At 37.5% G+C, this 13,941-nt stretch overlaps 1 protein-coding gene across 3 annotated transcripts in view; it reads right to left on the reverse strand.

The window, feature by feature from the left end:
- Positions 1 to 2,169: 2,169 nt before the first annotated feature.
- The window catches only part of LOC137637776 (uncharacterized), a 38,416-nt gene continuing 26,644 nt past the window's right edge, over positions 2,170 to 13,941 (reverse strand). The window contains exons 9-12 of one of the 3 annotated variants that reach the window (XM_068369897.1): positions 11,766 to 11,909; positions 9,476 to 9,645; positions 7,774 to 7,959; positions 2,170 to 2,570 (exon numbers count right to left, since the gene is read on the reverse strand). In XM_068369897.1, the coding sequence (XP_068225998.1) occupies positions 2,556 to 2,570; positions 7,774 to 7,959; positions 9,476 to 9,645; positions 11,766 to 11,909 (515 nt within the window). In that variant the 3' untranslated portion in view covers positions 2,170 to 2,555. Of the gene's footprint in view, positions 2,571 to 7,415; positions 7,960 to 9,475; positions 9,646 to 11,765; positions 11,910 to 13,941 lie in introns of those variants that run through there. The other 2 variants (XM_068369896.1, XM_068369895.1) reach the window with 2 other exon arrangements.

Below are 13,941 nucleotides of genomic sequence, written 5' to 3' on the forward strand. Positions count from 1 at the left end.
AAATTTGAAGGGTTAATACATCATTCATTCAGACCACCCAGTCTTCATAACGACATTGACTAATCAATAAATTGGGCTCTTTGTAAGTCAGTCTCATCGTAAGTTGAACTATTTGTAAGTCAGACTCTTTGCAAGTCAGATTTTTTGTAGGTCGGACTCTTCGTAAGACAGACTCTTTTTAAATCGGGCTCTTCGTTTGTCAGATTATTTGTAAGTCAGACTCTTCATAAGTCAGATTCTTTATAAGTCAGAATCCTTGTAAGTTGGACTAATTGTAAGTCAGACTGTTTGAAAGTCAGATTTTTTTGTAAGTCAGACTCTTCACGAGTCGTACTTTTCGTAAGACAGACAGACTCTTTTTAAGTCAGGCTCTTCATAAGTCAGATTATTTGTAAGTCAGACTCTTCATAAGACATTCTTTATAACTCACTCTTCATAAGTCAGACTTTTTGTAACTCAGACTCTTCATAAGTAAGATTCTAGGTCAGACTCTACGTAAGTTAGACTATTTGTAAGTCAGACTCTTCATAAGTTTGAAAATTTGTAAATCATACTCTTCGTGAGACACTGCATAAGTCGCGCTCTTTACGAGTCCGAAACTCTGTAAATCATACTCTCCGTGAGACACTCTGCATAAGTCGCAGTCTTTACGAGTCCGAAACTTTGTAAATAATACTGTTTCTGAGACACACTGCATAAGTCGCACTCTTTATAAGTCCAAATCTTTGTAAATCATACTCTTTGCGAGACACTCTACGTAAGTCGCACTCTTTTATAAGTCAGAATCTTGGTAAATCATACTCTTCGTGAGACACTTCCATCAGGATGACATGGCTCGAGCCCAAAGTAATAATTTTTCTTGTTAGATTTTTTTTCTTGTTAAATGAAACTACAGTACCTTTGAGCACCTCGTACACCAATGCCTGCCAAACAGAGTTTAAACATATATGATGCCTCGGTTTATTTGGTTACAGAACAGCTCATAAATTGAATTAGATTTAGGAAATTTGAGTCATAATGCTCTGTGCTTGTGCCGAGGGGGGCATTCAGCACAAAGGTGCAACTGGGGGAGGGGATAAGTATTGAAGTGAGGAACTTGCCACATAGCACCTTGGACATAGGTGTTGAAGTGGGGAACTTGCCATTTTTTACCTTGGGCATAGTTGTCGAAGTGGGGAACTTGCCACATAGCACCATGAACATAGGTGTTGAAGTGGGGAACTTGCCACATAGCACCATGGACATAGGTGTTGAAGTGGGGAACTTGCCACATAGCACCATGGACATAAGTGTTGAAGTGGGGAACTTACCACATAGCACCATGGACATAAGTGTTGAAGTGGGGAACTTGCCACATAGCACCATGAACATAGGTGTTGAAGTGGGGAACTTGCCACATAGCACCATGGACATAAGTGTTGAAGTGGGGAACTTGCCACATAGCACCATGAACATAGGTGTTGAAGTGGGGAACTTGCCACATAGCACCTTGGACATAGGCGTTGAAGTGGGGAACTTGCCACATAGCACCTTGGACATAGGCGTTGAAGTGGGGAACTTGCCACATAGCACCTTGGACATAGGCGTTGAAGTGGGGAACTTGCCACATAGCACCTTGGACATAGGCGTTCAAGTGGGGAACTTGCCACATAGCACCTTGGACATAGGCGTTCAAGTGGGGAACTTGCCACATAGCACCTTGGACATAGGCGTTCAAGTGGGGAACTTGCCACATAGCACCTTGGACATAGGCGTTCAAGTGGGGAACTTGCCACATAGCACCTTGGACATAGGCGTTGAAGTGGGGAACTTGCCACATAGCACCTTGGACATAGGCGTTGAAGTGGGGAACTTGCCACATAGCACCTTGGACATAGGCGTTGAAGTGGGGAACTTGCCACATAGCACCTTGGACATAGGCGTTGAAGTGGGGAACTTGCCACATAGCACCTTGGACATAGGTGTTGAAGTGGATGAACTCTAGGTAACTAACCGTGAAGTACTACAGACGAACCAATTTACACAAATAAATGAGATGGTAAACAGGTAAATATCATATGAAATATCACAACATATAACATGATCAAGGATGATTTACATAAAAACAAAGAATTTCTAATAACGTTTTTAATAGAAAAAAAATGACCGTTACTAACAAACATAACAGGCAAGCAAATAAGCATGTAACTACTAAGGCGATGAGATCAATAAATAAAATGAAATAAAAGGTAAAAACCAGGAAAAAATGAAGATGAAGAAATTGGAAAGCGCAAGATTTCACAAACATACTACAGCAAAAAAAAAAAAAACTGGCAGTCATAACACTAAAAACAATCTCATTAAACAAAAACATTCTTACTAGCAAATAATCAACTATAATAAAACAAGGAACATAAGAGAATTCTCTCTATAATCAACTAATGCCATATTCTAACATTCACTACTTGAATAGTGTAAAATATCAAAAAATATAAGAATAGTGATAATAAATAACTACGTTCTAAAGACATGCTTCATCCCCCATGAAGTGCTGAACAGAGGAGGAAGAGAGAAGGTCAAGTCAGTGAAACCTGGAAAAAAAAGTCACAAAAAGGTTATTAAACAGCACAATAAGTGGCTCAAAGTTCTTTTATTTCAGTCTGAACTAATTGGCAACCTCTTTCTGGGAGCATCTGGCAACTATATTTGGTAAAAGGGGCGTGGCCTATGTCTGAGCTTGAAACAAAACCACTGAAACACTACGGATTGAATGCGCTCTAGATTGGATGATTGTGAAATGTAAAAATTTAATATTGAATATGAATAATATTGAGATAACTTCATGAGAATACAACTGCCCAAGTTAGCATATCAAATTTTCTCTTAAAAATACAAAGAAAAAAGTCACAAAAAGTTATTAAATAACTATCATTTCAGGCTAAACAAGTTCACAGCATCTTTCTGTTAACAACTGGCAACTATAACTGGTAAAAGGGGCGTGGCCTATGTCTGAGCTTAAACAAAACCTAAGTAGTTGAAACACTATGGTCTGGAATCGGTGCTTTTTCCGAGTTGAATTAATTTAAAAAGGGTAAAAACTTGTATCTAAAATATCTCTGAACACTATATAAATGGGAAGATTAGTGAATTAGTTAATGCACTAAATCATGCAATGCTTACATTTGAAAGACGATAGGACACTGACAAAAATTGATGATGTCAAGATTCTATTTTTGGATAAAGATTTAAATTAGGAAGTCAAAATATTTATAAAATTTCGAAGAAATTTGGGGCATCAAAAAGAATGATGTACAAATAACTATTGATAGAAAAACTACTGGTATTTACACTTTCTAAGAAATATACTGATAAAAAAAATTCAATATTTCCAATAACCATTTTAACATAATCAACAATTCCACTTTGGCAAAGAATGATTTTGTAGTTATGATCTTTAATAAAAAAAAAAAAAAATATGTTCCTTAATGACAGTAGTTTCTAAGCTCCGTGATGACAACTGATAAAATAAACTGTATTTTGAAATTATTTTTAAAAATTGGGTACTAATATAAATTTACATCATAACTAAATCAGAAATGAAGTTCCTAAGGTAATCAATATCGACCTTGAATAGGTCATGTAAGTAGCTGAAGTCAAGAATTGGCTGAGGGGCAAAAATTATTTGACTATGACAGTTATCAAAGACGATTCTATCAATAAATTCTTACTTAACTAAGCAATAGATCTAACCATCTGGAATTTCGTGGTATAAATTTGGGGACGCATCTAAAAAAAAAAAAAAGCTACAAATTTTTAAGATAATTTTTGTTTTTTTTTCTACCCTCACAAACCCAAGTCACTTACTTGGGTTTACTCCTATGTTACCTAAATTAAAGAAGTTGTGGGATTCTGGTAACATTGTATCGTTTCCAGCTATCCCATCCACGCTGGGAAGGAGCATCTGAATCAGTGAGACAGCCTCACTTATCTTATGGTCAGGCCTTGCAGGGTAGATGATTGGACCATTAGGTAAATGACTCAGGCTTGTATAGATAGGAAAACTACAAACTATACAAAATTTGCAGTTTATTCCTATGCAAATACAAACCCTCATCATTTATATTAGGAGTCTTTCATGGAGGAAGGAACTCCCCTGTAGCAGGTGGGCATCTGTCTAACACTTAAACCAGTTAAGAAATATGGCATTCTAGGACTACCTCATATGAGAGGTTATGTCAAGAAGTCAGCCTTGAGCAAGTGATAGTGTCACTACCCTCATAAGGATTACATGACCAGAGCAGCATATCCTTTTGATATATTCAAAATCATATAAAATCAAATATCACATGGCAAAATCTCTTGTCTGCGCAAGTGTTTCTTTAATGTAGATATTCTTAAGTGAGGGATGAGGGATGTCCAGAGGAAGAAAGGAAAAGAACTAATTTATTCTACCCTCACAATCACTTATGGTGAACATAACCACTGATGTAAGCAATAACTACTGGACCCAAAGACAAATAGTCAAGTGGTATGTGGATACAGTACTAAAAGTTATGTGCAGTAAAGATGGTCTGCCTTTTCCAGACCCCAGCATTAAGGATTGGGCTACTGAGTGGTTTTTACAGAATGATAGGGTTACAGCAACACCACGGCTGTCATAAGGTCTGGGAGGGGCCCCAGTTGGTGCTTCTCCCAAGGATTTGTAAGCTTTAAGTATAACTTCCTGCAACCAAAAAGAGATGGTGTTCTTTGTTACTCTCTTTTGTTGCGACCTGTACTCAAAAATAATTCAAGGACATTAAGATGAAAAGGAGCAATTCTGTTAAGGTAATGTTCAACCACCCCTACAGGAAAAAAAGTAAGTCTATACGGATCATCTGTTACCCTCTCTGATAGTTGAGATGGAAACAGAATCAAATCTGTTGTCAACAATGGATGGATTCTGGGTTTTTACCACAAACTCTGGGACAAAAGAGAAAAACAGATCTTTCCACCCCTTGGAGTGTGAAGCAAGATACAAAAAGCCGTACAGCTCACTCCCTCTCTTAGATGAGGCCAAGACCAGAAGGAAGACCGATTTTACAGTGAGGTCTCGATCCGGTGCTCTATGAAGTTTTCTAGGGTGACAACATAGTAAATGCCCTTAAAAGATTTCTTCTTAAAGGGAGCCAGTAGCTTCCTTCTGTGAGGAAGATTTCTGTGGAGAAGACTGTTTTGGAGCCTTTAGCAGTGGCGTTTTAGGAGAAATTTTCAACATTCACACAGGAGGCAATACCTGTAACTTGGAGAAATCTCATTGATTTAAGACATCTGAAAGAAAATGATGGTCCCCAGGGCCAACCATGCTCTTAGGACGGACGGGGACCTGTTAAGGTTCCTGTAATAAGAAATGAATGAAACCTGTACACACTCTTGCTCTGGTTGGACAAGAGCCAATGTCAGATGATCAGTATCACTATTTGTGATGATAGATTCACTTTGCCCTGCAGGTGACATTACATCAATTAATCGAGGCAAATGAAAAGTTTGGTCTCTACCCTTGGTTAGTGGAGTTTCAGAAAGCACCAATAAAAAAGGATCAGACTGTTAAGTGGCATGTGCCACCAGAGAAAGGTTTAGCTTTTTGCCTCCAAAAAAGGAAGCAGCAGATGGGGAATGAGCTTTTTAGCCTTCTCCTCACAATGGGCATTATATCTCTCCCATTGGGAAGACGGTCACTCCCTGCATACAGGATGGGTATCAACCTCGACTTGGCTCATGAAGGTACCACCTGGATATCCATCAAGGCCGAGATAGGTTCTCATACTATAGTGAGCAGAATTGTTAATCGCTATACACAAAGTGAAATAAAAAGTGCAAAGCCCAGTGCAAAAACGTTCGTAAACACATCCATCTGCTAGGGAAGGCCAGGAGATAAGTAGGACTGTCTCACAGACTCAGCTGCTCCTTCCCAGCGTAGATAGGATAGCTGATAACCATACAATGTTACCAGAATCCCACAACTTCATTAATTCTGGTCATAACTAAATGATATAGGAGTAAACACATGCAAATGGCGATGATTTGTATATGCATAGGAAAAAACTATTTTCTGTTCTTTTGTGGGTTTGTTTCATTGTCAAATTTAAACAGGTCAGGAGAGAAACTTGTCTTACAGTGAGAGAATACCATCATCTAATGAATTTGGGAACCATGGACTAAGAAATTAATCTAATTTTTCGTGTGTTTGTTTCATTGTCAAATGAAGAAAAGGATAGGAGAGAAACTTCAAGTCTTACAGTAAAGTCCTGTCCACACAATCGAGCATGCCCGACGGGCAAACAGTGATACCAGGCCACAATAGTTAGTAAGAATGAGGGTTAATGACGTCAGAAGCGGGAAAACTAGACAGGGATCTGACGTCATCAACCCTCATTTTCACTAACTATTGTGGTCTGGTATCACTGTTTGCCCACCGGGCATGCTCGATCGTGTGGACAGGGCTTAAGGGTTAAACCAAAATAGCAGTGACCAAGGAGAGTGACTGAAGTTCTAGTAAAGTTAGAATAAGTAAATCTAGAATATGTCAAGCATTTTTCTACTGATAAATATATGGAAGGATAAAGGATTGTTTAAAACAAAAGTATTCTAGACTATACTACGTATCCACTCCTTGAAGAAAATTTAAAGAAAAGAATTCTAAACTACGTTATCAATCTTGTTTTTAATTCAAGACAATTTAAAGACAAAAGGATTGTAGTCTTTACTACTTATCAAAGACTTGATAAAAGAAAATCTCGAGACAAAAATATTCTAAGCTACTTCATTAACTCGAATACTTCATTCTAGACAACTTAAAGACAAAACGATTCTAGACTATACTACTTATTCAATACACAAAGAAAATTTAAAAACAAAAAATACTAGTCTACTTAATTTAATATTTTTCAAAAAACATTTAAAGACAAAAGGGTTGTAAATTATTGAATTTACCCAGTAATAAATCAACAACTTAGAAGACAAAATAATTCTAAGCTACTTCAAATAACAAATATGAAATCAATGAAGACTTGAATCTACAACAGACTACCTGGTTTTCAGTTTTATAACACAAACTTCACAGTCACATGTAATATACCCGTTTTTTTATGAGGAGCAACCAATGGTAAGATAAGTGAGAAAAAAATAACTCTTAAATGAGGAAAATCAATAAGTAATCAGCACTTAAATGCCATGATTTTATCACAGAACATCAAGAAAGTATATAAGAGGTTTAAAGCTCTTTAAGTACTAAATATTCTCCCTGGTTTTTCCTTAGTTTCCATGGGAGGATTTTTTCAAGTCTAGTTCAAACATTATATTTTTCTAAATTGGAGGTTTTAAAAAATTTTCTTATTTTATTCTTAAGGATTTCTAAATGACTAAGTAAATAAGAATAATAAGTGAATTCTCTTAAGGCATAACTTATTGACCTGACTGAATTCTCTCTGAAGAGAACTTAGGAGAACTCATCAATGATTTAAAAGAAATCTCCTGTGTTTCTCCACAGAGATTTTATAATGTTCCTTGAAGAGAAATTAAAAGAACTAATCATTAATAAGACAAAATTCTCCCATTTCACAAGACAGAATCTAGGAGAATGGAATTCTCTCTGGGGGTGGGGATCAAGAGACCCTCTCCAAGTCTCTCTAAAACTTTTAAGAGAACTTATCGTCTCAAGAGAACCTCTCCCAAGTCCCTCTAGAACTTTTAGGAGAACTCCTTATTGATTTTATCCACACGCTCCTGTATCCAACGCACTTGCTGAGAATGTACCTGGTGTGTGAGGAAACCCAGCATTCTGAGGTGGGTGGCCTGCACCCAGTTGGAGAACGAGGAGACGCGAGTGTACACATTCGGGACATCCTGTCTCTCACAGTCCCTCGTCCATGATACCACTCCAGCCAGGAACCAACGTCCTCCGACCTCGCAAGCCAGGGGTGATCCGCCGTCCATTGTGCTCTGAGGGGAAGAGAGGTTTATTTCTTTTGGTTTGTTTAGTGTGTAGGAAAGGAGAATAAAATGCTAGAATTAGAGTAACCCTTTGGGCATGTATTGGTTTGTTTAGTGTATAGGAAAGGAGAATAAAATGCTAGAATTCGAGAAACCCTTAGGGCAAGACCTACGAGAACTGTTTGTATTGGTTTTTTTGTGTATAGGAAAGAAGATTAAAATGCTAGAATTAGAGAAACCCTTTGGGCAAACTGTTTGTATTGGCTTGTTCAGTGTATAGGAAAGGAGAACAAAATGCTAGAATTAAAGAAACCCTTGGGGCAAGACCTACGAGAACTGTTTGTATTGGTTTGCTTAGCGTGTAGGAAAGGAGATTAAAATGCTAGAATTCGAGAAACCCTTTGGGCAAGACCTATAAGAACTGTTTGTATTGGTTTGTTTAGTATGTAGGAAAGGAGAACAAAATGCTAGAATTAGAGAAACCCTTTGGGCAAGACCTATAAGAATCGTTTGTTTTGGTTTGTTTAATGTATAGGAAAGGAAAATACAATGCTAGAATTAGAGAAACCCTTTGGGCAAGACCTATAAGAACTGTTTGTATTGGTTTGTTTAGTATGTAGGAAAGGAGAACAAAATGCTAGAATTAGAGAAACCCTTTGGGCAAGACCTATGAGAACTGTTTGTTTTGGTTTGCTTAGTGTGTAGGAAAGGAGAATAAAATGCTAGAATTAGAGAAACCCTTTAGGGAAGACCTATGAGAATTGGATGTAAAGGCAAAAATCAAAACCAGAAAAGGAACGAAAAGTATATTTGGATGACAACTTAATTAGTTCGAAAGTTGATGCTTAATGGATAGAGGATAAAATATATTTTTATTCAGTAGTAGAAGGAAAATGTTTATAGAAGACAACTTTCAGAACACAACATAATTAATTATGAGACACCATTGCTAAGGTAAGAGGCTGACGATATCAAACTACTACATCAGTCATTAATATTTCTTTGTTTTGAATTATCTTAATCTATAAATGACTTAATTACACTTGATTTTGTTTTCTATTCTCACACTGAAAATACTTTATCAAAATGATCTTGTAGAATCCTACACTGAACAGAAATCCAAATAAGTCCTGCACCATCCTATCCTGAAATATGCAACAGAAGAAATCCTTTCTTGTAAGTAGAATCCTACAACGAATATCAACAGTATCCTATGCTGAAAATACTTTATTCAAAATATCCTGTAGCATCCTGGACTGAAAACTTCCTAGATAGGGTCTTGCACCATCCTATCCTGAAAAGTAACTTAGAAATCCTTTCTTGTAAGTGGAATCCTACAATAAAAATCAATAGCATCTCAAGTTAAAAATACTTTAGTCGAAATATCCTGTAGCATCCTGCACTGGAAACTTACTAAACAGGGTATTGCATCCTCCAATCCTGAAAAATAACATAATAATCCTTTTCTGTCACTGGAATCTTACTTAATCCTATGACAAAAAAAACCTTCATTAAAAAGACTTACATAGCAAGCGTTACCACCATCCAATCCTCCGGCACACAGGAAGGATTCCGACGTCGCTAGGATCTCGGATCCAGTAATATTGTGTAAAGAAGCCTCGCACTGCTTGCCCTTCATGATTGGAACAGACATTTGGCGAAGGACGCCTTCGGAGGGCACGGTGTCTCTCACCTCTGAAGGAATGATAAGGATAAGAATGAGGTAATCAACTGAACTGTTTGTTAGTCTTATTCATTCTCTCTCTCTCTCTCTCTCTCTCTCTCTCTCTCTCTCTCTCTCTCTCTCTCTCTCTCTCTCTCTCTCTCTCTCTCTCGTGGAAAAACATCTGGTATTTTCGCAGTTATTGATTAGGTCCAGAAGTGTTTTAAAGGTTTAAAGGCCACTCATGAATGGCAGAAGCAAGGGGCATTAACATAACCCTACCAAGGAGGACAATGCCCTAAAGACTGACCATATATACATATGATCAGCACCCAAGCCCCCTCTTCACCCAAGCTAGGACCAGGGAGGGTTAGGTAATGGCTGCTGATGACTCAGCAGGTAGACCTATAGGCTCTCCCAAACCACACATCCTTGGCTCTCAAGGATTGTGGGGTTGCAGACACTAAAGGAACTAACGAGATTGAGCGGGACTCAAACCCCAGTCTGGCGATCACCAGGCAGAGTCGTTCCCAATAGGCCACAACAACCCAGCGGTTTGTATTACACACACACACACACACACACACACATATATATATATATATATAAATATATATGTGTATATATATATATATATATATATATATATATATATATATATATATATATATATATATATATATATGTAGAGTATTACATACAATATATTTGAGTGTCTATGTATAGAAGTTTATTCACCATAGTTAATTTTCACATACAGCATTGTTAATAACTACAACTAAATTTATGTTGTACCATATCATTATTTATTTATCCACTTGCCCTAGTTTTTGAGGTAACTGACTTCAAAATAAAAAAGGGAGAAGTTTTCTCTGTTTTTCCTTGACTGACGGACGTATTGCTAGGGTGCCAAAGCCCACCCTCACAACTTGCATCTTGAACCACAAATGAAGCTTCATATGCTGACTCCCTTACTGCCACTACCTCAAAGCTGCCACCCTAAGGTAACACGAGGTGCAGCAGGGCCTGTCGGAACTATGTCACAGTCGTTTATTCCCTATCCTAACACACACCTTACTGCCTCTGTATAAACTCTTCACTTCTTGCAACAACCTTCCACCAATTCCATATAACTTCATCACATTCCACATTGCACCATAAGCTTCCTGCAGATCCATAAATGCAAAATATACCTATTTACCTTTAACTAAATATTTCTCACTATTTCTCACATATCTGCATAACTATAAAAATCTTATCTATACATCCCCTACCTCTCCTAAAGCCACCTTGCAAATCTAAGATTGCATCCTCCATTTTATTCTTAATTCTATTGATTAAACTCTACCATACATTTTTCCGACAATACTCAATAAACTAATGCTCTTAGAATTACAACACTCATAACCACACCTCCTTTACCTTTGTATAGTGGAACAATACATGCACAGACCAAGTCCACTGGCACCATTGACAACATAAAACGTATATTAAACAATCTCACCAACCATTCCAGCACAGTCACACCCCTTTCCTTTAACATCTCTGCCCTCACACCCTCCATACCAGGTGCTTTTCATGCTCTAGTCTCATCTAGGGCTCTCTTTACTTCCTAGTCTCATCTAGTGCTCTCTTTAATTCCTCTCTTGTAATCTTGATCATTCTCCTCTCCCATCACTGGCACCTTAACACCTCCAACAGCAGTTATATCTGCCTCCCTATCATCCTCAACATTCAGTCCAGCTTTTCATTGCCTCATCTTTCAATAACCTTCCATTTTCATCTTTTACTGACTCTTCACTCCTTGATTCACCCTTCCTTCCTTTCTTCACTTCTTTCCAAAACTTCTTATTCTCTTCATGCGAACTACCTAATCCCTGACCACACCTCCAGTCAGGCCCCCTCTTTGCCTCACCCTCCCGTTTTACTTCGATATTTTTCTATCTATCTCTATCTTCTCTATTGTTACTCTGCAGCCATTCTCTAAAAGCCTTTTTAGATTATCACAAAAATAGTAATAAAAATACTGATAATTCTAACTTTTCCTCTTATCAGGACCACTGAAAATAATGTACAAAATAACTACTACTTATATACTATAATAATAATAATAATAATAATAATAATAATAATAATAAAACAACCAGCTTACCTCTAAGCATGTTCTTGGGCACATCCCCTATTCCATAACCAGCTACTGTACAAGACTGGGCAGGGAAGATGGCATCCTGCTGCGTCAGACAGACTAGACAGACATTGTCGCTCAAAGTGGCGTGGTCCCTCAACCTTACAACTCCTGGAAGTACACGAAAAACACAGTTAGGACACCGAGAAAGTCTTGAGGGAATGTCACGTTGTTTGCATACAGTTTTATTGCGGTCTGGACGCCCGTAGATACTAGTTACAATAATGTTTTCAAAAAATGTCTTCCAGTGATTTGTGTACTTGAGGATTGTGATTTTCAGCATGGCTATGTGGAGTGTGAATTGCAAAGAGGCTATGAAGAAAGTGAATTATAAAAAGGCTGTGTAGAGTATGAATTGTAGAGAGTGAATTAAAAAAAAGATAAGTGGGGTGTGAATTGCAAAAAGGCTATCTATGGCGTGAATTGTGAAAAGGCTATGTGGGGTGTAAATTGTAAAAAGGCTATGTAGAGTGTGAATTCAAAAAAAAGATAAGTGGGGTGTGAATTGCAAAAAGGCTATCTATGGTGTGAATTGTGAAAAGGCTATGTGGGGTGTAAATTGTAAGGTTTTGTAGGGTGTGAAATGTAGAAAGACTATGTAGGGTGTGAATTGTAGAAAAGACTATGTAGGGTGTGAATTGTAGAAAGGCTATGTAGGGTGTGAATTGCATCTCGATTATGCAGGGTATCGTTACTTATCAGGGTCAAACAAGCAACAACATATAATGACTTCAGTCAATTACAGAAATTACTAATTACCAGATTCGTTTAAGAGAACTCAAGACCCTTTCTCTACATAAAGAAACTCATTGCGTTGTGTTACAAAGACAAAAGGACATACTATATTCTATTGAGCTTTTTCCCCCCAATTATTACTTACTAGTTTCATATGAAGTTCTTGCCGAGTTCGGATTACAATAGGCACGGGTAAACCACGATACCACATATATATATTTAATTTTACCCAGTCACGGAATCCCACGCACAGATATGCATATCCCTAGCGATTTATCCCATTCAAGGTAATTAAATATTATAAGATACTCATCCAAACTTCGGTTGACTAATTCATCCACTTCATTAAATGCTGGGAAGGAACGGCATCGTTAATCAATGTGAAATCCTCCTCACTCTGATTAAGTTCTCCAAAAACCACACTACATACGTTGAGAAGTGACAGGCAGCAACTGTCCCGACTTACCCCGGCTCAGGCTGCCTCTGTCGTAAAAATAATGCGTTCGCTCTCTCTCCCAAAGTCACGACTTCCGCTTCGTTTGCTTACGACAAAAGAAGCAACAAAACGAACGAAACCAACTATTCAACACAAACAGAACGAAACTATCAAACAACTTACATCGCATTGTTAACCACTTATACAACTATTCACAAGACAATATTCCTTGGTAACAATGCTTATTACAATTAAATATAATCAAAACCTTCATTTGTACAGAAACCTGCACATTTCCACTTAACGCAATGTAATAAAAAAGAACATTTTCCATATACAGTATGAACATAGATATCCAATAACCACTGATTTTCCATGTCGTTATTATAAGTAACGACATAAGGTATGAATTGCATCAAGGCCATGTAGGGTATGAATTGTAGAAAGGCTAAGCTTAAAGAAGTTGGACAGCTAAGAGAACAGGATCAAAGGTATGTAAACAGAAAGATATGAACTTCCAGACTGATTTGACTTAGTGGACTTTGTCTAATACTAAGGATTATGGAGGACACTCATAGCCAAGATACCACTGACGGCCACTTCCAACTATTATTATTATTATTATTATTATTATTATTATTATTATTATTATTATTAAATGCTAAGCTACAACCCTAGTTGGAAAAGCAGGATGCTATAAGCCCAGGGGCCCCAACAGGGAAAATAGCCCAGTGAGGAAAGGAAATAAAGAAAAGTAAAATATTTTTAGTAACATTAAAAAAAAATATTTCCTATAAAAACTATAAAAAAAACATTAACAAAACAAGAGAAAGGGAAACTAGATAGAAGTGTGCCCGAGTGTACCCTCAAGCACGAGAACTCTAACCCAAGACAGTGGAAGACCATGGTACAGAGGTTATGGCACTGCCCAAGACTAGAGAACAATGGTTTGATTTTGGAGTGTCCTTCTCC

Source organism: Palaemon carinicauda, chromosome 3, assembly GCF_036898095.1.
Source record: "Palaemon carinicauda isolate YSFRI2023 chromosome 3, ASM3689809v2, whole genome shotgun sequence".
Taxonomy (NCBI): Eukaryota; Metazoa; Arthropoda; class Malacostraca; order Decapoda; family Palaemonidae; genus Palaemon; species Palaemon carinicauda.